Below are 27,172 nucleotides of genomic sequence, written 5' to 3' on the forward strand. Positions count from 1 at the left end.
ATCACACACATATAGAGTCAGTCAATCATACGTGTAAATCCGTGTATAGAAAATTTTACATAAGGCAAAGGGAACTACAAGGTGTAGAACTCACAAGGTGTAGGACTCACATGTCATTCATACTGGATGGCATTTTTAAAGAGTACTTGGACTGGAGAAGCACAAACTCAGGATTCAGAACATAACACAGTGGTTAGTATTGAATTGACTTTAACAATAAAAATGTATTTCCACACAAATAAACCTTTTTATCAGTATCAGGATAATGAAAGACTGGGAAAAAACATAAGTTACAAACTTGTACCTTGCAGATTGCAAGCAGCTGTTTGATGACAGTTTATAGGTGACTGTGCTAGATTACGATTGTCACTTATGAACTTCACTTTAACAAAAGAATCTCTCTGACAAAAGCAGTAACCCACTGACCTATGCATATAAAATACTGGGGCATATTATCAAGACAGGCGATAAACTTATCGCCGCTTTAGTGGCAGAAAACTGCAGCTAAAGCGGCGATAATGGACTTGATAATATGCCCTTGTGAATTCCCATAGCAGCCCAGGTTTACACCAGAACCTGGACTGCTATGGGAATTCACAAGGACATATTATCAAGGCCATTATCGCCGCTTTAGCGATAATTTGATCGCCTTTCTTGATATTATGCCCAAGGTTTTTGAAATTAAACTCAATATCTTAAATAAAGTAGACATGTTTTAGCATCAGAAAATAGCTCACCCTTCAATCAGGTGCTATGAAGAAGAAATGTGTTTTTCCCTTTACTTTCCAACTTCACATGTGTGTTGCACTGTAAAGCACACATAAAAAGTGTGAAATAGTTTTAAATTAGTTTAACCATAGTATTTTGTACTGGAAGAGTATCCTTCCAGTACAAAACCTATACTTGACTCCTGGAGAGACCCTTACACTATGGTGCAAAGGTGGTTCTTTGGCGCCCTGCAGCTAATTTCAGTGCTGGCTCTAGGGAGAGGGGAGGGGGCTCCATGTTTTAGTAACTTGGTGCTCTCCTGCTCTCTCCTTCTCTGGCAGCGCAGCATTTGCAGCTGCTTCACTGTGACACATGAGAAATTGGTAAATCTAGCCCTCCGTGCTGAGGCGTTTCGACCCAAAAGAAATATGTGGGATTCCTCAGGGCTTGGACTGTGTTTGGGAACCCTTCTTCATAGTAGTGTCTGCTAATTTTGATTTGATTTAGCACCAGTGATTGGGACTCGTGGTCGGATTTGGCAGTGTTATTGTTCAATATTAATTGTCACTGGTCGCATTTTTAAAGATTTTTCCTATGTATAAATGAGTCTGTCTAGTCATATGGGTGCACTGAATCATTTGAACAGACTTTTAATAAATGTTGAAGTGTGGTTGTATTCAACAGGAGAGAGATTGAGTCCACATTCCACATACACAGTGTTCCTCACCAAATCTGGATGACCGTTGGCATTTTTGTTCCATATGAGAGCACTACATTGACTGCATAGTCATATAATTGTGGCAGACAACAGTAACAAAACATATGGCATTGTCTAAATTTAAATAATACATATAAATTCACTTACAAGTTCTTTGCATGTTTTTAAATTGTACATGGTGTTTTTTCATAGCAATGCTTTGGCTGACAAGCTAACGCTAGGTAAAATTAAATGCAAATTATATTTCTGAAATTAGGAGCCTAGTATTATTAAAGAAAACAACAAATTTCACTTTACACATAGACGGAAATATTTGGTGCAAAGTTCTGAAAACAATGAATAGTTTTTTTGCAAACAATTAATTTTTTTTTAAGTGGCACACTTTACTGCTAAAGTTAAGATTGAGTTGTGAAACTTTTTTAATTGATCCCAAATGTTTTGCCAACCAATCCCATGTGTTTAACAAATTAAAATGTCTTTTATGTACTATGGGGCCCATTTTTATGAGATGGTTTGAGTCGCATTAGCACCACGGAACGTGTTACATGCGTGACACAAACCCTAAGTATGACTATGAAGCCAGGCTTATGAACCAGGAGTAAGGCAACACAGCACAAATTGGTGTGCTGCCTTACTCTGCCCTAGAAAGGTGTTACATAGGGATTACGTGGATTTTCCCACACAACTCTCATGGTTTTTTACGCATTCCCAGATTTCCGTGAACTGGTACACCTGGGAATTGGCCAAAAAGGCACACCTTCCCAGGGGTGGCCAAACGAGGAGAAATGTCTTTATTTCTCCTGGTCACTTCCTCTTTCTATGTGTGCTGCATCCTGCACACTGGAATAGAATTGACTGCTGGAGATTGTACACAGTGTCACACAGGCGATGGAGGAGCGGGGTTTGGATCGCATTTTGTGTCAATGAGTTTGTATGCGGAAAAGCTCGAAGCAGGATGTGTGGTTGTATCAGATTTATTAAGTGCAAACCTATCTAAAGGGCAACTGAATGACTACAAAGAGGGAGGGAAATGGACAAACGAAGAGGTGGGGGATGAAAGGCATCCAAGTTGGGCAAGGGCGATAATCACTGTGGCCCCTTAGGGGGGAAAACTTTAGACAATGTTTGAAATCACTGGTGATACTCATTGTTAGCACTATATTGCAACACATCTTAGGAGTGCATCCCTTCAGTAAATAGCATTTTGCACCACAAACGAACTATTGCTGATATAAAAGGTTTTCAATATACAGATAAGTTCACCAGCAAATTCCAGACCTGTTCATAAAAACTGATTAAATGATCTAAATATATCAAGGTCAAATACAAATAACTGATACAAAATGCTGATGTGCTCTGTCACCTCAACTCATAGTCATTTTACTATTAAATTAGCAGTGTTTTAAACACTAAGCAACACAGTCTGCAAATATAATATTCTTGGTTTTTCTTTTTTGTACCTCTCTATTTCTAAATAATTGCTTCATCCCTGTACTTTATTCTTTTATACATCTTTACATACATATAATCAATCAATGCTTTTAACGTGTACAAATAATGTGTTTCAAATCTCAGATCTTGTTTACCACATATCCATGCAATTTACACACAGGCACCAGGTTTCTTGTTAATGCATAACAATTGTGCCAAATGCAGTTTTTCTAAATAAATCATGGTAAAAGGACTCAGTGAGGGTAAGGGGGGGGGGACAAACCCAGGAGGAAAACGTTGATGTCTGTAGGAAACTCTACATAGTTGAGGCAGCTTACATGTTCTCCTTGGACCCATCAGCCTGTCGATGATGTTTGGGAAGAAGGTTCTCCAAGGCAGAATTGCCCACAACGAAACAACTCAGTGAGTGTCCTCTTTAGTCTCGTGTTCCACCATATCAGGATGAATGGAAGCAAGGATGGACACGTGCACAACACAAGCGAGCACACAATGTACCAGGGGTCTCCGGGCAGCAGCGTGGAGGAAATAATGAGCACCGCAGAGACAAACAGAGCACCGTAAAGGAGTAAGAAAGACATCACCAATTTAATTGCACGCAGGTGGGTGCCCATCCGTGGGTTACTGGTCCCGGCTGCCTTTTGCCCCATGCGTCTGACATGTATGCACAAGGAAGTGATTAGCAAGACGGCAGAGATGAGGAATATAAAGAAGGCGGCGGAAGATCCAATGATGTATATCACAAATATGCAGGAGCACCGGCTGCGGAAGATGACACTGGGCGTGGTGCCATTTCCCCATACACCCACGGTGGTGTTGGTCACCACTTCTCTGGAAATATCCCAAATGGCTGGAAGAGACAGGGCCAAAGAAAATATCACAGAGCCCAGGAGAAGCCAGGGGCCCATTTCAGGGAAGTTGGCTTTAAAATGTTGCAAGTGACTCTGGTTGAGGTTGACAACCTTGACGCAACAGCAGGCACAAAGCCAGGTGGCGAACCACAAGCTGGTCTGGAAGAGAAACATACGTACGATGTAGAAGGTCTTACTAACCTCATCCAGCGAGTAGACACCTCTGGAGAGCTGGGAGCAGTAGATGGTCACAGCCACACAGCACTGAACACTCAAGCTGGAGAGCCCCATGCTGGTTACCAGGATGTCACTGGAGATCAGGCGCCTCTTCTTAAACCAGTAGATGGCATTGACAACTACGATAAAGGAGCTTCCCATCGAGCCAACCAGAAAAATCAGAATGTGAATGATCGAAGTGACATAGTTGAGCGCCACCATTCTCAAATATTCCAGTTCTCCAGTTCTTTGAATAGTCCAAACTTTGCAATGTCCGGAGAGTGCATATATCTCTTTCACTGGTGATGTTTCTGGACCTGTCTCTTCTCCTATCTTGCTGAAATAGCATCAAGACCCTTCACTTTCCTCTTTGAGACTTGCTGAGAGGGAATGATGAAAACTCTGCCCTTCGAATCTTGTGATGTTGCACGAGGAGGGCTTTGCAATAAGACACCCCCTGAGAATTGACCCATTTCCTTCCTATGCCTGCTCAGACACTCTCAGCGGCGCATTCAGGGCTCCGTGACGTTTACGAGGTCAACATGTTTCGGCTTCCTCACTCCGGGTAGCGCTGGCCAAGTAAACAGTTTCCTTTAATCGCTTCCTTAAAGTAAATACTTAACTTGGCACATGGGCAGTGTTCTGCATATCCTGTAGCCAGCAATGATTTCCCTTGACCTTGCTGCCTTGTGCTCTGCAGATGTGCTGTTTGGAGAGACTTTATGGAGATATAAGACATTATTTTAGTCAATAAAATAAACATGGCCCCTTTCTGACCCAAAATACGTCCTTATTTAAAAAGTAGCTGAAATTAAATAATAGCCGTTCAGAAATATAATGTAATAACACGCACCTCAGACAAGGCACAAAACAGATCCCTTGAGTGAACTGAAACTACTAATAAATGTTAAGAGTTCTTTTCTTTCACAGCCTTCACATATGGCCATCCCAGCTTCAACTACATACTTGTATGCAAACAAAAGCCACGTTTTATTCTTTGTACGATTTGTACTCAAAGTGCTCTTATTCTGCAAACCTTCCCACACCACTGACTGCCATGTTTGTTGGTATTTCTGTGATCAACCAGCAGATCATGGGACCGGGAAGTGGAATTAAACAGATTCCAGGGGAATTAGAGGTACTTTTAATGTAATTTTTGTGCACTTCTGAAGTTGACATACAGTTCTAAGCCTGATTCAGAGAAATAAAATAATTTGAGAATACTGTGCCAGGTGCCAGGTCCACACTTGTAGCTGCCTAAGTAAGTTATGTATTCGTCTTTTCCAGCTCACAAAAAGTGTCAGCGAAATACCAAGAGCCACAGGAGGACACCAAATGCTACAACCATAAACGGCTAGACATTACTTTAATTAATCAATAAACTACTTGCAAAGCTCCAAAAACCAAATGGGTGACTAGGCGCTAACAGGAGTTTTTGAACGGGTTGAAATCTTGCACACAAACCGCACGAGAAACATCTTTGACACCAGAAAATGCAACCACGGCGTGAGGACATGTTCAGGGACCACAGCACATGCCTTTGGCTCCCACTGCGCGCGCCATATATAGTCCTTGCCAAAGAAAAGTGAGGTCCAACACAATGCACGAATATTGAGAGAAAGAAGTACCATGTTATAGGGACTCCACGGATGTCCAAACCGTGCATAATTTGCGACCCTGAAACCTGAATTTAGTTGTGATTTTTGGTCTTTGGAAACTGCAGCCAAGTGTACTCTGTGCTGTGTAATCCAAAGTATGTTTTCTGCACCAAAAAGATCAAGCCAGCATGCAGGGGATTACACAAAATGTGCACGCGTATGTTTGCATATGTGCTTTTACTAACGAAAATTTGCTTACACTAAAATGGCCGCTGCTATGCGGGATTTCTTACTGCGCATGCGTCTGTCACACTCACGTGACATGACGTACTTTCTGCTTTGGAGGGAATATTTTGATTCTGCGCACTAGAACTACGATGGCTGCTCTATGTTCTTACATGCAAGAAGCTTGCACTGCTGCTTTTGCTAAGCTGTTCGTTCTGCCTAACTTTTAATGCAAGAGTTAAAATAAAGTAATGGGAATAGAGTAGAGATAAGTGGTGTACAGAGCATTCATTTATTCTCTTTCTAAAACTGTTTCTTTTGTATTTTTCATGTTATGATAATCTTGGGCCTGAGAGCGTTATTACTCCATCTTGAAAAATGTCACTGCGCATGTCAAACTACTGAAGGAGCTGAAGTCATTTGTCATTGAAACAAAGCCAAGGACAGTCTCATCCAAGATGCGCCTGAGAAAGTCAACTAATGACCACACGAGAGGAAAACCAACTGTACCAATGTCAATACATTGTATTCAATATTAAATTAATCCATTGTTGGGTGGAATAAAGATGCATGAGAAATAAAAATTGATGGGCGGGAACGTTAACATTGATATTCATTCTACAAAGTTTCATTTTAGTGTGGTGTGATGACCTCTCCCCGTCTTTTTATCCAATCAAAATTGGGGATCCTTACACTTGCAACATTGGGGGGCGGTAAACTGACCTGGAAAATAGTATAACTAGAGTAAGCTTAGCTAGTTAATTTGTCCGACTTCTCCGAATAGCTGACCTGTCATTGACCCAACACACTCAATAGGTGATCGTGAGCAGAGGTGCATGCTGACTGAGCACTCGGTCAGAAGATTCGATAACCCAATCGGGGTTCGGGAGTAAGGGTGCTGGCGGAGCACTCTGTCGGAGAATTCGATAACCCAATCGGGGTTTTGACTGTTAGCTGCAGAGAGGGTTGTAGCGATGGCGTAGCAACTTTAACTGTGAGAGCCAGTTTTAGCCTGTGATGGTCCTGTCCTGATCCAAATCTGGTTGCACCTGTCCTGATTTCTGGTCAGCACCTGTCGTCTATGCTGGCACTGGCACTTTGGGCTCTATCCTTTGACTGACCAATGGCCAAGGTTATTTCTACGCACCATTCTAGGTAAATATAAGTAAATGTGGGTACGTCATTGTAGTGCCTCCTTCTCTCTTCCCACCCTAATGTTGAATGCGTAAAGATTGCTTTATAAAATCTCTGCATATTTTCATTCTAATCGTTATTTTTCTAATTGAAACATTTCTATTGTTCAATGCTTGGATTATGACATTTTAAAGAATTTAGATAAAGATTTTAAACGTTCCCGAGTTTGTGGTTATTATATGAGTACAAATGTTATTATTCTACCTATTATTCTAACTCCTTTGATCCCTTAGGACTTTAGGTACCGATGACGAGGATTGGTAAGTCAGTGGTATAGGTCCAAAATGGAAATTCTAAGTCACTGATTAGAGTAAAAGTGCACAGGTTACCTGATTAAATCTCATCATATGTTGTTTATGGGCCCAGGTGAGTATGGTAAAACTGTTCAGGTGACCTGCGCGCTCTATCATTGTCACGAGTAATGTTATATGTGAGGTAACTAGCAGTGTATGGCAAGGGCGTGAGTTATAGTTAATTTAGGACACATGGTATAGTTAATTCATATAACTATAACTGGCCAGTTTCAGTGTTTTTTAAAAATTTTAAATGGGATGTTATAACTGACATTTTTACCTAACTATAAAAAAAATTTTAGTGAGGTTCTATATTTTGATTTTCAATGTAAAGTAAGATATTACAACAACTAAATATAATGTCATTTTTAGCTTTGTTTTTTTCAGTTGATTTCTATGTTTTTTTTTAAATTTTGTGAAATATGATGTCCATCTCATGTGCAGAGTAGGGTTGGGCACAGAGCCTTCGGCTGAAGGTCGTAGTTGCATGGGATTCGGCACGTGGCCTGACCTGGGAAGGTAAATGGCCCCAGTTTCCCGTCTGACTCCCCAGACAACACCCATCCTTGGTCCAGTGGTAGTGCGATTTTTATAACTTTTTTATTTGGTCCCACTCTGGGCAGCCACAACACTGAGAGTTCTTGGAGTCCACAGAGGGAGGCCCCCGGCTCACTCAGCAATGCCAGATCCCCTGATATCTCTCCTCCTGGGTAATGGTGGGAGCTGGCTAAATTAGTGGAGTGTTCAGCCTGGCTAGTGCAGCTTTTGTTTTTGCTCCTGCTGGGAGGGAGTAAACTTATGTTTTCTGCCCGGCAGAGGGCAGGCAAGGAGTTAGATTCATGTTTCTTGCCTGCACTCTCCTGGGCCCAAAACAACACAATGAAGTGGAAATGAGGGGAACGTGATTAAAAAGGAATTGGAGCAGGAATTGGAGAACAAGGGGCAGAGGGCACAATCAGTTGCAGGCCATGAGCAAACATATAAATAAAAATCACTGTAATATATGGAAAGTGAATGGAGACACAAAAGAAAGCACTGTCCCCTACAAAGTTGCCGCAGTCCAACTGGCTCATATACAACTTAGATGTTGCACAAACTTACTCATTGTGTGTTGCCAACTCTGCCCCAGGCACAAACTAGTTCCCATATCAACCACCACTGCCCCAGCTACACAAATTCTCCTATATCAACCACCTCTGCCCCAGCTACAAACATGCACCCATATCAACCACCTCCGCACCAGGTGAAATCATGTACCCATATCAACCACCTCCGTCCCAGTAACAAACATACTCCAATGTCTCCACCCCAGTTACAAACATGCACCCATATCAACCACCTCCGCCCGAGCTACAAACATGCTCCCATATCAACCACATCCGCCCCAGCTACAAACATGCACCCATATCAACTACTTCCGCCCAAGGTTCAAACTGCGCCCATACCAACCACCTCCCCACCAGCTACAAACATGCTCCCATATGAACCACCTCTGTCCCAGGAACAAACATGCACCGAGATCAACCACCTCTGTCAAAGGAACAAACATGCACCCATATCAACCTCCTCTGCCCCAGGTGCAAACATGCTCCCATATCAACTACCTCCATCCGAGGAACAAGCATGCTCCCATTTTAACCACCGCCATCCCAGTAAAAAACATGCACCCATATCAACCACCTCCGCCCAAGGTTCAAACATGCTCCCATATCAACCACTTCCGCCCTAGCTACAAACATGCACCCATATCAACCACCTTCGCCCAAGGTTCAAACATGCACCCAAATCAACCACCTCCATCCCAGGAACAAACATGCACCCATATCAACCACCCCCATCCCAGGAACAAACATCAATCAATCAATCAGTGACATTTATAAAGCGCGCTACATACCCGTAGGGTCTCAAGGCGCTGGGGGTGGGGGTGCCGCTACTGCTCGAACAGCCAGGTCTTCAGCTTCTTCCTGAAGGAGAGGTGGTCTTGGGTCAGGCGCAGGTCGGACGGGAGGGAGTTCCAGGTCTTGGCGGCCAGGTAGGAGAAGGACCTTCCTCCTGCAGTCGCTCTTCGGATGCGGGGGACGGCGGCGAGGGCGTGGTCGGCTGATCGGAGGTGGCGTTTGGGAGCGTAGAATTTGACTCGGTTGTTGAGGTAGCTCGGGCCTTGGTCGTGTAGGGCTTTGTGTGCGTGGGTGAGGAGGCGGAAGGTGATTCTCTTGTTGACGGGGAGCCAGTGAAGGTCTCTCAGATGTCCGGAGATGTGGCTGGATCGTGGGATGTCGAGGATGAGTCTGGCTGAGGCGTTTTGGATCCGCTGGAGTCTCTTCTGGAGCTTGGCGGTGGTGCCGGCGTAGAGGGCGTTGCCGTAGTCCAGTCGGCTGGTGACGAGGGCCTGGGTGACGGTCTTCCTGGTCTCTGTGGGGATCCACCAGAAGATCTTCCGTAGCATGCGTAGGATGTTGAAGCACGCCGAGGAGACGTCGTTGACTTGCCTGGTCATGGAGAGGGAGGAGTCCAGGATGAAGCCCAGGTTTCGAGCATGGTCTGTCGGTTTGGGTGCGGTGCCCAGGGCGGGGGGCCACCAGGAGTCGTCCCAGGCGGAGGGTGAGGAGCCCAGGATGAGGACCTCCGTCTTGTCCGAGTTCAGTTTCAGGCGGCTGGTCGTCATCCACTCGGCTACCTCTTTCATCCCTTCGTGCAGGTTGGCTCTGGCGGCGGCGGGGTCGTTGGTCAGGGAGAGGATCAGCTGGGTGTCGTCGGCGTAGGAGATTATGCTGAGGTGGTGTTTGCGTACGATGGCCGCGAGGGGGCTCATGTAGACGTTGAAGAGGGTGGGGCTCAGGGATGATCCTTGGGGGACGCCGCAGATGACTTCGGAGGCCTCTGACTTGTACGGTGGTAGGCGGACTCTCTGTGTTCTTCCGTCGAGGAAGGAGATGATCCATTCCAGCGCCTTGTCCTGGATTCCGATGTTGCTGAGGCGCCGTACTAGGGTGCGGTGGCAGACCGTGTCGAATGCCGCGGAGAGGTCTAGGAGGATGAGGGCCGCTGTTTCTCCATTGTCCATCAGGGCTCGGATGTCATCGGTGGAAGCGATGAGGGCGGTCTCGGTGCTGTGTTTGGCTCGGAAGCCGGACTGTGAGGGGTCGAGGGATCCGTTCGTCTCGAGGAAGGCGGCCATCTGCTTGTTGACGGTCTTCTCGATGACTTTGGCTGGAAACGGGAGAAGCGAGATGGGGCGGTAATTCTTGAGGTCGGTGGGGTCCGCTGTTGGTTTCTTGAGTAGGGCGCTGAGTTCGGCGTGTTTCCAGCTCTCAGGGAAGATGGCGGTTTCGAAGGAGGTGTTGATGATGTCTCGCAGGTGGGGTGCGATGACAGCGTCGGCCCTGTTGAAGACGTGGTGAGGGCAGGGGTCGGTCGGTGATCCGGAGTGAATGGAGTTCATCGTGCGGATGGTGTCTTCGGTGCTGATCGGGGTCCAGGCGTGGAGGGTGGTGGTGGGGGGGGGAGGTTGGTCGGTCATGGTGTGCGTTGGTTGGTTGTTGAAACTGCTGTGTATGTCCGTGATCTTGTTGTGGAAGTATGAGGCGAGGGAGTTGCAGAGGTCTTGCGATGGGGTGATGTCGTTGTTTTCTGCGCTGGGGTTGGAAAGCTCTTTCACGATGTTGAAGAGTTCCTTGCCGTTGTGTGCGTTGTTGTCCAGCCGGTCCTTGAATGCTGTTTTCTTGGCGGCGCGGATCAGCTGGTGGTGTTTCCGGGTGGCAAGTTTGTAGGAGGTCCTGTTGTCCGGTGTCGGTTCCCTTTTCCAGACTTTCTCGAGGGCTCGGCAGTTCTTCTTGGAGCTCTTGAGTTCGTCGGTGAACCATGGGGCCTTCTTGCTGCCGGGTCTGCTAGGCGGGGTCCTCAGCGGGGCGAGTTCGTCAGCGCAGTTGCTGATCCACTTCGTGAGGTTGTCGGCGGCCTGGCTGGGGTTCGCTGAGCTGGCAGGAGGGTGCTGGCTCAGGGAGGTGGCGAGCTGGTCTGCTGTGATCTTGTTCCAGCTTCTGCGGGCGGTCTGTTGCTGGTGATGGTGGGTCGTCGTTCTCTTGAAGGTGAAGTGGACGCAGCTGTGGTCCGTCCATTGAAGCTCTGTGGCGTGGCTGAAGTCGGTGTCTGTGCTGGATGAGAAGACGGCGTCGAGTGTGTGTCCGGCGAGGTGGGTGGGGGTGGACACCAGTTGCTTGAGTCCCAGGTTGGCAAGGTTGTCGAGCAGGGTGCTGGTGTTGTGGTCGTTGTTGTTCTCCAGATGGAAGTTGAGGTCTCCCAGGAGGATGTAGTCAGCGGAGGGGAGGGCATGCGGGCTGATGAAGTCGGCGATGTCCTCGCTGAATTGCGTGCGTGGTCCAGGGGGTCGGTAGATCAGGGTGCCTCTGAGGGTGGTGTTCGGGTTGGTGTGGATCTGGAAATGCAGGTGTTCGGCGGTGGTCAGGGTGTTGTCGGTGCTGGTCGTGAGGCGGATGGTGTTCCTGTGGATGATGGCGATGCCTCCTCCCATCTGGTTGGCGTTTCGGTCCCTACGGACGATCTTGTAGCCCTCTGGGATGGCGATGGCGATGTCGGGCGCTGAAGAGGCGTTCATCCAGGTCTCCGTGAGGAAGGCAACGTCAGGGGCTGTGGCGTCTAGGAGGTTCCAGAGTTCGATGGCGTGTCTGTGGACGGAGCGGGTGTTGAGCAGGATGCACTTGAGGTGGGTGCTGCTGGTGTTCGACTTGGCGGGTGCTGGTGCGGGGCTGGTCTGGATGCAGGAGAACTTGCAGGTGTGGCAGCTGAAAGGTCCGTGGGTGCGTCTAGGAGTGGCTTGGTGGCATTCTGGGAGTCGGCCGGTGTTGAGTGCGATGAGGGTGGCGGCGGAGTACGTCAGGCGGGTAGGTCGGGGTCTTCGTGGGCCAGGGGTCCTGGCGCTGGGCGCGATCCGGTCGCGGACGGGCGCAGACGGGCTTACCTTTGGCGCGCCTTCGGCGCACAATCGGCGCGCCCGCTGCGCGTGACCGCTGCGCGTTCGCACGGTCGCCATTTAAGGCCAAGTGCGCGGGTGGGCGGAGCAGCTGGGAGGCGGGAGCGGGGAGGGTTACAGAAGGCAAAAAAGGGGCGGGGACAAGCGGCGGTGGCGGGAAGGGAGGGCGGGGGGCGGCGAGGTAGGCGGACAACAAGGAAGGAGAGCAAACACGGAAAAAAATGAGATTACAGTAAAAACAGGCACAAATAAGCGCAAATACAGGGGAAAAATAGAGTTTACACCAAACAAGCACAAAGAACCGTAAAAACAAGGGCAAAAACACTTGCAGCGGCGGCAGCCGGCAAACGAGGCAGCAGCGAGGCAGAGGGCGCCAAGGGGCACACGCAGCAGCTGGTGGCCGTGCGGCGCGGGGGTGTCCCACAAGTGGGTCACACTCACCTGCGTCGCACGGTCACCATTTAAGGCCAAGTGCGCGGGTGGGCGGAGCAGCTGGGAGGCGGGAGCGGGGAGGGTTACAGAAGGCAAAAAAGGGGCGGGGACAAGCGGCAGTGGCGGGAAGGGAGGGCGGGGGGCGGCGAGGTAGGCGGACAACAAGGAAGGAGAGCAAACACGGAAAAAAATGAGATTACAGTAAAAACAGGCACAAATAAGCGCAAATACAGGGGAAAAATAGAGTTTACACCAAACAAGCACAAAGAACCGTAAATGAACCCATATCAACCACCTCCGCCCCAGCTAGAAACATGATCCCATATCAACCACCTCTGCCCCAGCTACAAACATGCATCCATATCAACAGCCTCCACCCCAGGAACAAACATGCTCCCATTTCAACCACCGCCTTCCCAGTAAAAAACATGCACCCATATCAACCACCTCCGCACAAGATTCAAACATGCACCCATATCAACCACCTCTGCCCCAGCTACAAGGTAAACAATGTTTAACACAAAACTTTTTCTCCACAGGGAATTACAACACGGTTGATACAACGGCCACGTTTTAATTCCTCATACCATTACTCCACAAGTTGGAACAACAACTTGTGGAGGGGGGGAGAAGATGTTGGATTGAAAATCCAACACCTTCCCCAATGTCCGCACAGACTGGAGTTGGAATAGTACATTTTACGATACCAACATCCAGCGCCCCCTCTGTAAGTCGTTGTTACGACTTGCGGGGTAATGGTATGCAGTATTACAATGTGGTCGTTGTAACAACCGCAGTTTAATTCCCTGCGGAGAAAAAGATTGCGCGATAACGAGGTATATTCCAGCTACAAACATGCTCCCATATCAACCACCTCCGCCCCTGCTACAAACATGCTCCCATATCAACCACCTCCGTCCCAGGAACAAACATGCACCCATATCAACCATCTCCACCCCAGCTTCAAACATGCTACCATATCAACCACCTCTGCCCCAGGTCCAAACATGCACCCAAAGCAACCCCCTCTGCCCCAGGTACACATTAGCACCCATATCAAGCACCTCTGTTCCAGGAACAAACATGCCCCCATGTCAGCCACCACTGACCCCGCTACAAACATGCTCCCATATCACCCACCTCTGCCCCATGCCACACATGCTCCAGAGCTGCTCCCTTTGCACCAGAGAGGCACAGATAGAATGAAAGTAGAAATTAGGGGGTGGTCAAAAACCAATGAAGGCAGGGAATAGAGTAGAGAGGCAAAGATTGTGGGGGTCACAGGGCACCTTCCATTTTTCCTATCCCCCTCACTGACCTCATCCTTCTAACTGGCAAATGCTCTGACTCAACCTCTTGATGGGGAGCCTGTAAGGAGTTTGAAGACCTCTGGTTAGCTCTGCCTTATATAAATGTAATACGCATTTTTGCATTAACAAATTATAGGAAAATTAAATCTGCTATTAAATGATTTAGAAAAATGACAATAAAGCTATTAACAAACCAACTGGCCATTGGTCCTAAACTGCAGCCCTAAGGGCTCCTGGATCGATTTTTATATTGCATATTCTGCCCAATTCATGCAGCATATACTGCCCTGTGACATACAAAACAAAAATCAGCATCACCCGTATAGCCCTTCGGATGTCATGTACAAAACATACACTGTTTCCATATCCTGCACTCAAGTACTTCTTGGGCCACCACCTCTTACTTGTGGAGACACAGCCCGGGTCCTTAGCACTGACGTTGGCTCCAGACCAATGATCTCAGAGCTACCAACTCTGCACCAGAAGGCCAATAATCTTAGAGCTACCAACTCTGCACCAGAAGGCCAATGATCTCAGAGCTACCAACTCTGCACCAGAAGGCCAATGATCTCAGAGCTACCAACTCTGCACCAGAAGGCCAATGATCTCAGAGCTACCAACTCTGCACCAAAGGCCAATGATCTCAGAGCTACCAACTCCGCACCTGAAGACCAATGAACTCAGAGCTACGAACTCTGCACCAGAAGGCCAATGATCTCTGAGCTCCCAACTCTGCACCAGAAGACCAATGATCTCAGAGCTTCCAACTCTGCACCGGAAGGCCAATGATCTCAGAGCTACCAACTCTGTACCAGAAGGCCAATGAACTCAGAGCTACCAACTCTGCACCAGAAGGCCAATGATCTCAGAGCTACCAACTCTGCACCAAAGGCCAATGATCTCAGAGCTACCAACTCCGCACCTGAAGACCAATGAACTCAGAGCTACGAACTCTGCACCAGAAGGCCAATGATCTCTGAGCTCCCAACTCTGCACCAGAAGACCAATGATCTCAGAGCTTCCAACTCTGCACCGGAAGGCCAATGATCTCAGAGCTACCAACTCTGCACCAGAAGGTCAATGATCTCCTAGCTAGCAACTCTGCACCAAAGGCCAATGATATCAGAGCTACCAACTCCGCACCTGAAGACCAATGAACTCAGAGCTACGAACTCTGCACCAGAAGGCCAATGATCTCTGAGCTCCCAACTCTGCACCAGAAGGCCAATGATCTCAGAGCTTCCAGCTCTGCACCGGAAGGCCAATGATCTCAGAGCTCCCACCTCTGCACCAGAAGGCCAATGATCACAGAGCTACCAACTCCGCACCTGAAGACCAATTAACTCAGACCGGAAGGCCAATGATCTCTGAGCTTCCAACTCTGCACCGGAAGCACACACATAATTTGATTAGCTAAATAGCACTACAAAAATGTATGATTCTTCACTCAGAAATCATTTCAGCATGTAAATTATACTATGATAGAACGACAGCAGTGGTTAACAGGACAGAGCAGTCAGCACCTCTATTGTAGTCTGCACAAGAGTCCACCAAAACGTATATAAGTGTGCTCTATGTCAACACTGTATTATTTTAAACAACAACGGTCCCTAGAGCAGTTAGAGATAGGAAAACAAACAATCAATATAGACTCAATCGGTACTATATTAAGTTGACATGTCCAGCCGGACAGAGGTCTAATATTTACTTATATGGTTAAACATTAATGCATAAAGTGGGACACAAGCCTGTGCCCTACGTAACCAATAGAATACAAGACAAACAAAACAGCAGGGGGCTCAGGCAAAGCTTGTGATTTGTTACATAGGAACAATTCCCAGTGTCAGAGAACAAATCACGAAGAACACCTTTACAATATTCAAATGGAGAATTTTGAGCGTATAATGTGTTTTGAGGGGTCGACAGCGTTTCAATCCATTGGGGTAATGTACGGATCATCATCAGGACATTCAATTTCTGCCTGTTGAGTAGAGCTTATGAAACATGAATAAACAGCGAAGCAGAATGCACGCACAAAGGTCTGGAGATAGTAATATGTTGTATATGACGGGAGGGAGGGGCTTCACCTCTCCTGAGTCCTGGCTCCTCCCTGCTGTCAACAATGGTTTTAGATAACATACAGCACTCTGTACATCTTAATAAATACTATTTACTATTCAGGGTGATCAAATAATAAATAATGAATTTTGTCTTTCAAAGTGCTTGGTAACAAAGATGTTGCTGTTTCTTAGCACTTTAAAATGTAGGTTTTAAGTCATACTCACTTGTCCTCAGCTGAGCTGGTGCTTACCCATGACTCTCTTAAAAGGATGTAAATATTTAAGGAGCTCTTCTCTTACCAGGAACGTAGCACTAATTTCTAAGTTTGAATCCTGCCTGCCAGTCACTGGCACTCAGACACAGCAAAGTCAAGTCACACACATGTTAACCTGCATTTGTTAAATGATCATTCCACTTCTACAGATTTGCTGGCAGAGAATTATCTATGACCGTGGTTTGAAACATATTCCCGTGCAGTGAATGCTCTAGGCCAATGAGCTACACGATATGATGCATCACTCTATATCAATCTACTTCACCACTGCCCCTATGTCTTATATGACTGTGCTGGCTGTGGGAATTGAATGCCTTCTCAACAGATGAATGGGTGGTTAGATGCAGGGGCGAAACGCAAGCCCCTGCTGCCCTGTGGCATAGGAGGTACCCAACCATATAAGGAGCCCAAGGCAGATCAATATCTGTGAGATGTGGACTTCTCAAGGGCCCCTCACCGCATTCCGTAGAGGTGCCACATCATTTTGCCTTACGACACTGGTTAGATGTCACGTTTGGCTTGCTGACTGGTTCCATTTACTTATTTGTGCACTTTTGTGTGGACAAACGGAGTTGTGAACTCACTTTCTTTTTTAGAAACAGTATTTTTGTTCACAAAACTTTCAATTGTTATTAGAACATTGGAATGTTGAGAGCTCCATTGAAAACAATGGAGTGCTCCGGGCTTATAATGGCTGGTATAAGCCTGGAGCTCCAACATTCCAATGTTTCTTTGTTCACAGCTCTGGCTGTGAACAAAGGCTTCAGGGAGCAGGAGGGGATTCCAATCCCCTCACGCTCCCATGAGCCTTTGTTTTAATTTGTTAGAGCATACTGCCCTCTAGTGGCAGAATGTTCTAACAGCCTTAAAGCCCTTCGTAGCTGGGCTATACCGGCTAATAAAGTTCCTCTCCCTTGTTAAAGGCTCTCGCCTTCGGCTCGGGCCTTTAACGCTGGAGAGGGCCTTTAATAGCCGGTATAGCCCTCTACGGGGGGCTATAAGGCTATAGTAAAACAGGGTTCCTCAGGTCATGATAATTCACCAGACTTTGGATCCTTTCTTTTAAGAGGTCATTGTTTTAGCCTGCCCCAGTAACCTTGGCTTGGCTGAGCCCTGACTCTGCAAAGTCAAACTTACTATAGCTTTTCTAGTTTGTACATAGAATTAAAATGCTGCATGCCCAATCGATTGCTTCTGTGCTAACGTTTGTTGGTAGGGTTTTCTAGATTCACCCATGGTCTTCTGTGTCATGGAACAAGAATTCAAACTATAGATCCTAATGAAAGCTGTGTGAGTGGGAACAGTCTGTGGCTGTCTGCATACTCCACTTGCGATAGATGAGACTGAGATTTGATTGCAAAAGGTCTTACCTCCCTAACTATGGTTGCATTGCCGTACATGTGTCAAAATTGTTTAGGACAGCCACATTATCATATCCTACTTACCTGCAAACATATTATTGCAGAACCTGCCCACCCATTCCTTCTATGCCAAAGCCACCCTGGCTCGAAAGCTGTCTTGGCCACCCCGCCAGACCCGATATCTTGTCTGCCAAATTGTGGAGCAAGCGCTGCATACAATGGTGGAAGGCCAACACCAGCTGAAGTGTGACTAATGCATCACCAGGCCTCACAGAAGTTACTCGTTGGTAGATGGCCATGGAAGTGAAGGCGGAGTTTCTTTAAAAGTTACGCATAAAGTCCCCAAGATATTGCAAACATCCAGCAGGACGTGGTCTGAAAATGCAAGTCCAGATCCCATTACATAACAAACAACAACTGTGTTTTTTAAGTAAGGTTAAGGCATCTTAATATAGTGTAGAGCGTTCTACCAAGTAGCACATGCATTCATTGGATTTGTGTCAGATGTTTCCCCCATACATTTGCCCTTTTCATGGTGGATGCAGCCATCTTGATCTGAGGCCTCCTCTGTCTTGTTGAAGCTCTCTATAGAAGGCAGATGTTCCTCCATAATCTCAGTGGAAGTGGAATATTAGGTAAAGTTTCAGAAGGAAAATCTTCCAGCCAGACTATAAATCATGTCCTGGGAGAGTGAAAGAGATCTGTGTTTAAATCGTTTTATTGGCTTATTTTCAAAAAGGTAAAAAAGAATTAACATAAATGAAACATCAACCATTATTGGAATCTAAATTTCCCACCAGTTGATGGTGTACATCATAGAGTATGGATAGTGGATGCCTCTAAGGGCTGTGGGTCAGATGAGGGGATTGGGGGGGTGGGGGTTAGAGCATTGCCAGGGCCTGGTGGTGGAGAGGAAAGTGGCATGGGTTGCGGCCATGCTGAATCTATGCCTCTGTACTTGTTTGCCCCCTGTCCCTCTGGCAGTGATCTCATGAGCTTTTTCTAAGACCTCATTCAGGTACTCTCTCACCCATACCTATGTGCAGTTGCCACTACCTAACATCTTGCCCATCCAACGTTTTCAGAATATCTGTAATGTTTTTCATATGGTCACTTGTGTGCTGTCTGGCACCGACCCATCTGTCCTGGCCGCCGTTGAAAGAAGCATTCTCACAGACAGATGTTCTAATCTTTCAGTGCCACTGGATTGTTTCTTTAAATCTGAAACTGGGCTCATGTTTGCTCCAAGTTTGCATTGTATAAAACTGAAAAATTAGTCTCTTTGAAGTTACATCAAAAGCAGTGACAGATGCAGAGTTAAGCTTCTTTTTCCTCCACTGTGAAGGTAAAAATGGGTGCTCTCTCATAGGGACCTGTCTCTGCAAAACACACAAGATGATGGAGGGAATATTGTACAATGGCAAAACATTCACCCCCAGTCACAGATCTGGGCTTAGTCCATCGTTATTTTGCTCACCAAGCCACCCCAGTTCAGACATGTCCATATACAAATCAGTCTGACCCTGTGCCTCATGGGAACAGTCCAGCCCGAACTGCCAAGCCATGTCTGCCCTGGACCGGAATCAAGCATCCTGGGACCGGTTTCTGGCTATCAGCCGTCTTCATCCTGGATAGCTTGACTCCAGTGGCATAGTGAGCACGGGACCCACTGGACGTCAGTCCTCAGCACCTGCTTTTTAGAACTGGCAGTGCTGAGGACTGGCAGGACCCGGCCCACTTAAAGCCCTGGTTATATCTTTATTTTCCCTCTCGCTCCCCTCTTACTTGCTCTCCACCTGCCCCCCACCTTTGTATTTCTACCTTGGTTCATTCCACCCAGACCGTGGTGTTTGGAAGAGTCGGAGAAGCCTGTAATGGGCATTGTGGATGAGGTTCATTCAGTATGCCACTCGCTGTGATTTATTTCACCTGACTCAGAATCACACATTCGATCGCCTTCCGTACATTAACCATGGCCCCAGTATCGATTGCCACAAACAGTGCCTACGGCATAGGTGTGGCTTCTATCTGGCTTCCCTTCCTGAGACTAACACTGCATTTCCCATCGCAACCCATGAATCTAAAGCTGATGCCTTCACTTAGCTAGTAGAGTACATTGAAATATGATTGCCATGAAAAAGGCTGTGCAGCAGGAGACATAGGCCAAAGTGGACTTGTGAAACAAACCACGTATTGATTGATAATCACTGGCTGGAATGATCACGTGCTGATTGCACGCCCAACTTGCTAAAAACAAACGTGGAAAAATACGTGGCTCACGCACGTCTTGCATGCCGTAATATTCAATTTGGTCACATTTTTGTGATTGAATGCAAGTGGTCCAAAAAAATGAAAAACTGGTTAAATTACGCTATAGTTGTAAAGTTATTGTTGTGAGAAAATAATTCTGTGCTTTTTAGTTCCCTTAATGTCACTTACACCCCTGACCTTCTGCTGTGCATGATTTCAGTCATCTGGGGCTTGCGTCGCCCCTTCTGTACTATAAATCGTGCACGTGCTAAATGTATGCTGGCATGATCTTAACGTGGTGGGGAGACCCCGCATTTGCATGGGTGTATGGCCCAGTACAACTGAGGCAATCATTTGCCACTGAAAGAGTCTCTATATTTCTGCCCTGTATAGATGTGGGCAGCGCACAAGTCCTAAAAATAAAAGTGGGTGGACTAACCAAGTTAGGAAGTGTGCAAGTGATATCATGGCAATTGACATCACAGTATGCAACATCACAGAGCGTGACATCGCTCATGGTATCACAGGAAGTAGCATCAGAAGAACCCATAACCTCACAGACTGTAACATCACAAGAAGTAACAACAGACCTTAACATGTCACATATATGTTCAGCAGGTCTATCATGAGGTCTATGTACATTTGAGTGCATTACAATATATAACAAAAAAGATTTTGTGTTGAGGTTTTGCAAAAAAAGTGACACAACCCAACGCATATTCTGGGCCACAAAGAAATTGCCCATTACAGACTAATGGGGTAACCCAGAAAGCGTCAAGAGGACCCGGGTGCAATGTGGTAAGAACAACAATTGGTCCTGACGTACCTCTTATGGAGGAGCCAAAGAGGGAATCACTTGTGAAGGGAATTCACTAAGTCATTGAGAAATTCATGTATAATCATTTAAACACAAGAGTGAATACTCTTCAATAATAAACCAGAAAAAGAGACATAACAACTGAAATTCTGTGGAAAGGAATCCTTTTTATATTCTTTTACTTATGCAAATAACATATTCAATACGACATATGGAAAGATATCCATGAACTGTTGCTTTAATAAGAAGTGCAAGGAAAAGTGCTCATGTGTGAGGTGAGAGGAGGAAGGGAAAATCAGACAGAACACAGTAGTAGATCATATCATCATAATTTTGCACAAACAAAACTGGTTACCATGATTGTGAGAAGGGTAACCCAGTGTTCTTAGGTCTGACTACAAAACAGTTATAATGTATAATTTAAAGTCCGTTTATCAGGATGATGTTGCAATTTTTTTAATATATTGTTGCCCGGTAATGAGAAGGACTGGGCCTGCATTTACGCATCCCCAGACACAAAGGGACTCCAAGATCTTGATGGCGTGCCTCCTGTTCTGAAGTCTCAGGGACATTAAAGACTGTCAACAACCCAACCCTGCTACCTACCGTGGGTCCTTTTCGCTAAGAGAAAGTTTAGACTACAATTCTAATTTTACTACTTTTCAATATTCACAAAGGTAAGCTACAAGTAGTATTTTCACTAATGAGGAATTTCACTGGGACTGGCTTATGGGCCATTTATAGGCCGAAACGTGTTGATTCCTGCAGATGCAGGAATACTAATTATTCCTGTGCGTCACTGTTAGACATGGCTTTTTCAGCAGGTTTACCCCCAGATCTTTTGCTTTTTGGCCTCCTGTTTTTTTTAACCCTTTTTTGTGTTGGTTTTTGGCCTCTGGGCACTTTATCACTGCTGTTTAGTGCTAAAGTGCATATGTTCTCCTGGTAAATTATGTTTATGGATTAGTGTTTCCATGTTTGGCATATCTGATTTACTGGTAAGTCCCTAGTAAAGTGCACTGAGAATGCCTGGGCTTGTAAATCAAAAGCTGCTAGAGGGCCTGCAGCACTGATTGTGCCACCCACACAAGCAGCCATTCAAAGGGTTCTCAGACCAGCCACTGTTACTTCCCACCCTATTCCCCTATAAACCCAAAACCCGCTATAATACTAAAACGCATAATTTACTTTAAAAAGTTATTACTAACTTCTTAAAATGTAATACATATATTCTAAAACTAGCATAATAATTAACAAAAAGTTATCAAAACAAACATAAAATAAGTAATAAAAGACATAATACTAATATTAATATTGATATTATAAACATCAATATTTTTGCTATTGATATTACTAACTTTGATATTAACAAAAACAATAGGTCGATATTCTGGTCGTCGATATTCTTGATTTCGATATTCTGTCCCTACGATATTTCCAACTCAATATTTTTGTAGGTCGAAATAAAAAACTCGATATGTAGACAGTTTACCGTGTGTAACATGTCCTGATAGTTAAATACAGTGTATTTCATTTTGCTGAAAGGCTATCTGTCCCATAGGATAGAATGGGAGGTACTTTGTAACATCTTACAAGTATAACTTCCCATTGGAACGAGATAGAGAAATAGAGTTTAGAATGCCTGAACTCAGTATGTAAAAATGCATCTTTTAGTAAAGATGAGTTTTATGTTGTGTGTTTAAAAATACTTCTTTTTGAAAGTAGGTATTTTCTTGCATAGCCATCCTGTGTGCCTCTACTGGGTTGTGGATTGACTGTCTTGCTTTAGAGTGACAGGGGCTGGGTATGTGCATTCACTGTAGAAAGCCACTGGGGGGTTGAGGTGTGTTCTGCCTTTCCTGGATGAGTCGGGGTTAGACTGAATAGACCTGGGCTGCATTCAGAGTAGTGGGAAGAGTTTCACTAGCACCTGAATAGGGCTGGTCTTCATTCAGAGTGGTGGGAGGAGATTTTCCATGCAGCTGAATAGGCCCTGTCTCCCTTACACAATGCTGTCTCCACCTCCTGCTGAGAAGCTGGGCTAGATAGGACAGAACTCGTTTGGACTGAGCGGAGAGAACTCGCTTGGATCAAGGAACCTGCCAAGAATAAGAGCTGGAAGAACTGCTAGGCGGACTACTGCCCCGCTGCAGTGTTGCTGCTTTGGTTAGTTGGCCTGCAGTTGCTGCTTCTGCCTTGGGCAGTGAAAGGACTAGACTGAACTTTTCTTTACTTATGCTGAGTATTTCCAAAGGCTTGAAATAGAGCTTGCTTCCTGTTCACGAAGTCTCAGGGAAAGGAAAGACTTCACCTACCTCTGGATACCGCCTCTGTAACCGCAGTTTCAGTTGCCATAGAATAGGAAAGCAGCCGACTCCATCACCTCCGTCGCTGGGTCAGTGTCCTGAAGGCACCAGAGAGGGCACCACTGCATCTCACATCACTACCCTGGTCTCACAGGTGACGAAGACCGCTTCCTCCACCGAGCCGCTGCTTGCACCGTGACCTGTGAGAACCGCACTCCGCACTGCCACGCTTCACCCTGCCGCCCTAGTCTAAACGAAAGCATCACTGCCTGCTGACTTTGACATCTATAAAAGCACCGTGGCTTGGGGGCACCGCTTGTAAATTTCACAACGTACTGCCTCGTCCCACGACGCAGTCCGGACCGACCGGCGCCAACTTCCAGCAACCAGCGCTATTGCCTGCACCGTGACCTGTCAGTACCACAACGAGCAACGCCTCACTCTGCACCACAGCCCTGGTCTCACTGACACCTCCGGAAGACAATCACCGAGCTGCTGCCTGCAGCATGCCGCTTCACATTACAACTGCGACGGATGCCATGACTGGCCCACATCAATGTGATCGGCTGCTACAAAAAGGTACTGTTTACGAGTCTGCGGGCAACACGATCGATGCGGTTGAAAGGAACTGTTGGATTCTGTTGTTCTCAGCAGCATGATAGTACCAGATGGAGCTACCGGCTTCAAGGAACTGCATTTTTAAGGTTATTCTTTCGAAGTGCATATTTTTAAGTACTGTGTGTTGGATGTGTGCTGTTTTGGTCTTGTTTTAATATGTAAAGTATTGAACATTTTTCTAAACAGGTGTGGTGTCCTTTTTTCGTGTTTTCTCTGTATTACTGTTGTTATGTGCAAATGCTTCACACACTGCCTCTGAGATAAGCCTGACTACTCATGCCAAGCTACCAGGGGAATGAGCAGGGGTTATTTTAGGAGTGTATTCCACTTATCCTGACTAGAAGTAAGGGCCCCTATGTGGACAAATGTGCAAACCATTGCCAACTAGACACCGCCATTCCTGACAGTCACTCTAGATTTTAATCTTCCCCTATATCTACTCACGTTAAAGGACAGTCCTTGGGTTTAAATATAGGGATTTTTATACAGTATATAACATGTTTCCACAATTTCACACCTTCTCATAAGAATCTCCTCATTACTGTGAGCAGCCTGTTCACCATTGGAAGCTTCTATGGTCAACGAGAAGGGGCTGATGATAAAGCATGACACCCTGGGAACAAGTGTGTGAGGTCACACCTACCAGTTTTGAAATTGTCTAATACTTTGGGTGTCCCACACATTTTTGGAACCATAGTTTTGCATACCAAATATTGAAGAAAAAAATCTCACCTGTTGATCAAGTTCGCTATAATTTTTGTCCCTTTTTTACTTTTTTTGTTGTTATGGTTTGAATAGGGAGGACTTAATTAAGTGACAGATCTTTTTTTCCTCTCATTTCTGTGGACTTTCTTTGAAAATTAAGGTTTGCTAGCTTTTTTGAGATAAACAAATGCACCAAAGCTGCTTTATAGTGAGGACTGACCAATGCAAATAACAATAATTTTTTGAGAGTTATGAAAGTAGTTGATGAAACCCTACCATAAACAGGGGTGAGCAATCACTTGGAAGTACTAGTGTCTAAAGTGTTTTATTCTGAGTGCATTATTATAATTTTTTTAATAGTTGTAGGTATACATTCGAGAGTAAAAAATGAAGTCTCTCAAAGCAAAAGAACCCAGTAGTTGGAATGGATCTGTCTGTTGATCTATACCTTCTCCTTTTGTGACAGGCAGCAACATTTGAGTGAAATCTCAACAGACCTATGTTGAAATAGTGTTGTTTGCGAGTCCCTATACATGTATGCATTTGTGTATAATATTTTTGGGAAAACATGAGGTTGGTAAGACAGCTAAAGCTACATCAGGCTGGACTTAAAAACCGATTGAAGATGTATACCCTTCCTCTTCAGCTATTTTTACTTTCAATGCTCATTTAAAGATATTAGTCTTTGCCATGTCAATGGCAAAATGACCCACACATTTTTCTTGGTTTTGTCCTTTTAGGGTGAAGTATCTCACCCACACAGGCATGCATTACTCAGGTGCATGTGTGTACATATCTACCTGTGTGCATGTAATCTATGAGTGTATGCTTGCTTACATATGTACTGTTTGTTTGGAATGTGTCTACTGTTTGCTGCGTGTATGTGAAAGGTTGTGTTTTTATGAGCACATGGATGGTTGTATGTCTGCGGGTTTGTTTGCATTTGTGCTTGAACTGGTGTTGTTTTATTTATGTTTATTAATAGCTGTAGGTGATTTGCAATCCTGCTCACTATGGTACAAGGATGCCTACAATGGCACTAGGCTGCATATTGTGTGCCAGCACTAGGAAAAGGCAGGAATGCACCATATTGTGAGAAATACGGCTCATTCTTGCCCTTCCCCTGTAATGCAGCGCAGCAAGCTGACTTGCTGCGCTCCTTTACAATTTGTTAACTATGGCCCTCCTTTACTTTTTTGTTTTGAATGTCAAGTGCACAGAAAAAAGTGTGACCTTCCTTGTGACACTTCAATATAGATGCATCACTAAAGTACACACACTGCTCATCTACGGTGTGTATGGAATGCATCTGAGGAAGCCTTGGGAATGGAAGTCTGATTCAGGGTTAGAAGTCACAGTCATCCCATTTTATGCATGCCAGTGAGTTATTATACACTCACATAATACATGTTATTTGGAACAAGTTTCATGACAAACCTACAGTTTCGCAATTATTGCTTTAATGCAAAGATCACATAGTGCCTTTGTTGCTCGTGCTTTGCAGTCATGCTGAGTGGTGACACCCTCCTGCTCGCGGCTTCATAGCTGTTCTGAAAAACTGCAAGTAGCACATATATTCATATTTTAAGAAATACATAAATAAGGAACTGCTAGGGGCAATGGATGTTTGGTGAAGATCGGCATAAAACCTACAGCACTCTGCTGGTTCCAGCCTTATTAAGAGTCCAGCAGTCTATAGGACTCATGGTGGCGGTCCAGGAGCCTGCTGCATATGTGCAGCGGTCAGGGCACTGTAACATGCTGGTGATGCTGGTGATGCCGCTGCAGCACTGCTGAGCATATTTCAAGTTGTCTCACCACCAACTTTTTCATGGCAGAGAGCCTGCTATTAAAAGCCCCCCTCCCCTTGCACCTGAACCTGGGGGTGCATGTGGGGAGGCAAATGTAGCCCCACCCTGGATTTGCATCCACAGTTCCTGAACAGTGTGGCATGTATGACACAGGGTGCAATAAGGTGCAGCCGGCGCTCTGAGAGCATCGGTCTGCATGCTCAGCGTTCTATGAGCCAAACACATTCAGACCGCCGCACCACAGCTTTGGCAGTCTTACAGCAGACAACATGCTGGCACCTTTGCTGTAGTACCACCAACGTTGTATTAAGGACCACCGCCACACTGCAGGTCGGCCATAGTATTACATGTGTGACGGTCGGACTGCCATAGGACTGATGTGTCCGCCGGAGATACGCAGCAGTCAGGGAGCTGTAATATGCTGGCAGGGCTGCTGCGGCACCACCTAGCATTTTACAAGTTACTTCTCCACTCATTGTGGTGAGCCCAGCATGAAAATGGTGGTAGAGAGGCATCAGTGGAGTGGGGGTCCTAATTGGGACCCTGCCACTCTAGGGCATGTTGGGGAGCACATATAGTACCCACTGGATTTGCAGCTCCAGTTCCTGCACGGTGCGGCATGCAGGCCACACTGTGCACTCTGCACTGTGCAGGAAGGTGCAGGAAGGTGCAGTCGGCTCTCTGACAGCAGCGGTCTGCATGTTCAGCTCTTCTATGAGCCTAACAGACTGCTGCCATCAGACCACCACACCACCGCCCACTAAAGCAGGATTGAAATCGTAATCTGGTGGGTGGCCGTACCATGGCTTTGGCAGCCCAACATTAGACTGAGCATTGGCTCCTTCTCTGGTGGACAGCCAAAGTCGTAAAAGGCCCTGTATCTCATACTGAAGATCTACCACTTAACATCTCATACTTAATATGCATTGCCCGGTGACCCCCACCAAACCCCATTAACTCCCCCGATATCACTGCTAGGCCTCAG

The 27,172-nt window shown here is 46.0% G+C and overlaps 2 protein-coding genes across 2 annotated transcripts in view; both read right to left on the reverse strand.

Moving 5' to 3' along the window:
* Positions 1–1,238: 1,238 nt before the first annotated feature.
* Positions 1,239–4,345, reverse strand: LOC147661108 (taste receptor type 2 member 40-like). The gene has a single exon (XM_086951342.1). It carries the CDS (start codon positions 4,162–4,164, stop codon positions 3,214–3,216), a length of 951 nt encoding a protein of 316 aa, XP_086807468.1. The 5' UTR covers positions 4,165–4,345; the 3' UTR covers positions 1,239–3,213.
* An 11,569-nt stretch (positions 4,346–15,914) lies between these two features.
* The window catches only part of LOC147661109 (olfactory receptor 51G2-like), a 30,825-nt gene continuing 19,567 nt past the window's right edge, over positions 15,915–27,172 (reverse strand). Inside the window, exon 3 of the mRNA XM_086951339.1 lies at positions 15,915–15,978. Coding sequence (XP_086807465.1) covers positions 15,915–15,978 — 64 coding nt within the window. The remainder of the gene's footprint in view (positions 15,979–27,172) is intronic.

This window comes from Lissotriton vulgaris, unplaced genomic scaffold (genome assembly GCF_964263255.1).
Source record: "Lissotriton vulgaris unplaced genomic scaffold, aLisVul1.2 SCAFFOLD_235, whole genome shotgun sequence".
In the NCBI taxonomy this organism is placed as follows: Eukaryota; Metazoa; Chordata; class Amphibia; order Caudata; family Salamandridae; genus Lissotriton; species Lissotriton vulgaris.

Bases quoted from the DNA above. Each gene is read 5' to 3' on its own strand.
- LOC147661108 (XM_086951342.1), bottom strand. From the start codon at position 4,164: ATGGTGGCGCTCAACTATGTCACTTCGATCATTCACATTCTGATTTTT.